We start from the raw sequence: 1,151 nt of genomic DNA on the forward strand, positions 1-1,151 counted from the left end.
ATCTCCGCCACCATCTTCGCCGGCCTCCTCCTCTCCTCCGTCGCCGAAATCCGAGAAACCAGCTGGTTCTGGCGGCGATCCAAGACCCCATTCCAATGGCTCCTCTGCTTCCCACTCGGCACGCGCCCCTCAGGCCGCGTGTTCTTCTGGTCCTACGTGTTCTACCTCTCACGCTTCCTCCACATGTTCCGTACAACCTTGTCGGTGCTACGAAGGCGCAAGCTGGCGTTCTTCCAGGTGTTCAACCACTCAATCTCCGCATTCATGTCGTTCCTGTGGCTGGAATTCTCGCAATCGTTTCAGGTTCTGGCGATCCTGTTCACCACGCTCGTTGACTCTCTGGTTTACGGTTACAGAGTGTGGACGGCGATAGGGTTGCGAAGCGCATGTTTTCCATTCGTGGTGAATTGCAAGATGGTACTGTTGGGGTGCAATCTGGTGTGCCACGTTGGGGTGCTCCTCCTGCATTTCTTCAACGGTGGCTGCAATGGGATGGGAGCCTGGGTTTTCAACTCTTTTCTGAACGGTGTCGTTTTGCTCTTATTCCTCAACTTCTATATTAGGATGTACATTCAGGGGAAAAAGAAGAAGTCTTGTGCCGCCGCTAATAATAATAACAACGAATTATCAGACACATCCAAGTTGAAGCTCAATTGAGAAACTAAGAGATGTAGTCATCATTTTTGTTCCTTTTTTTCACCTGTCTATGTAAAAACCATGCATGTATATGGAAACAAAATAAAACTATAGCTAAATTATTTTTTTGTTCATTTGATTTTGTAGACTATGATTCATTTATATGATGAATGTGCAAGCTACCGTTATTTAGTCCTTGATATCTCTGTTGCAATTAATTAACAAACCATAATTTGCATTCTGGTCATGTTAGATAGGTTGGTGTACTGTAATGGTGTTTTCACTCTTTAGGTACTTATTGGTATGGAAACTTTTCAAGTAAACAAAAATCATATCATCATGTATTTTAATTTTTCTCTTTGGTGTAAAAGAAACACACGGCATCTAAATGTATGGCCATCCATGTAGCAATAATCTTCTTTCATTTGATAAAGTAAGTTTATTTGCTGGAAATCACAGTCCCAGCGATAGGCAATAAATTAAAGTTCATTTCCTCACCTATGACACATAGAAGT

General features: G+C 42.9%; 1 protein-coding gene across 1 annotated transcript; it reads left to right on the forward strand.

The window, feature by feature from the left end:
- On the forward strand, positions 1–833 carry LOC107487837 (elongation of fatty acids protein 3-like; the record flags this gene model as incomplete). Its single annotated transcript, XM_016108530.3, is given in 1 exon segment — positions 1–833. A coding segment is annotated over 1 exon segment (657 nt), but the record flags the coding sequence as incomplete, so codon positions are not given.
- Positions 834–1,151: the final 318 nt, after the last annotated feature.

Source organism: Arachis duranensis, chromosome 5 (genome assembly GCF_000817695.3).
Source record: "Arachis duranensis cultivar V14167 chromosome 5, aradu.V14167.gnm2.J7QH, whole genome shotgun sequence".
NCBI lineage: Eukaryota > Viridiplantae > Streptophyta > Magnoliopsida > Fabales > Fabaceae > Arachis > Arachis duranensis.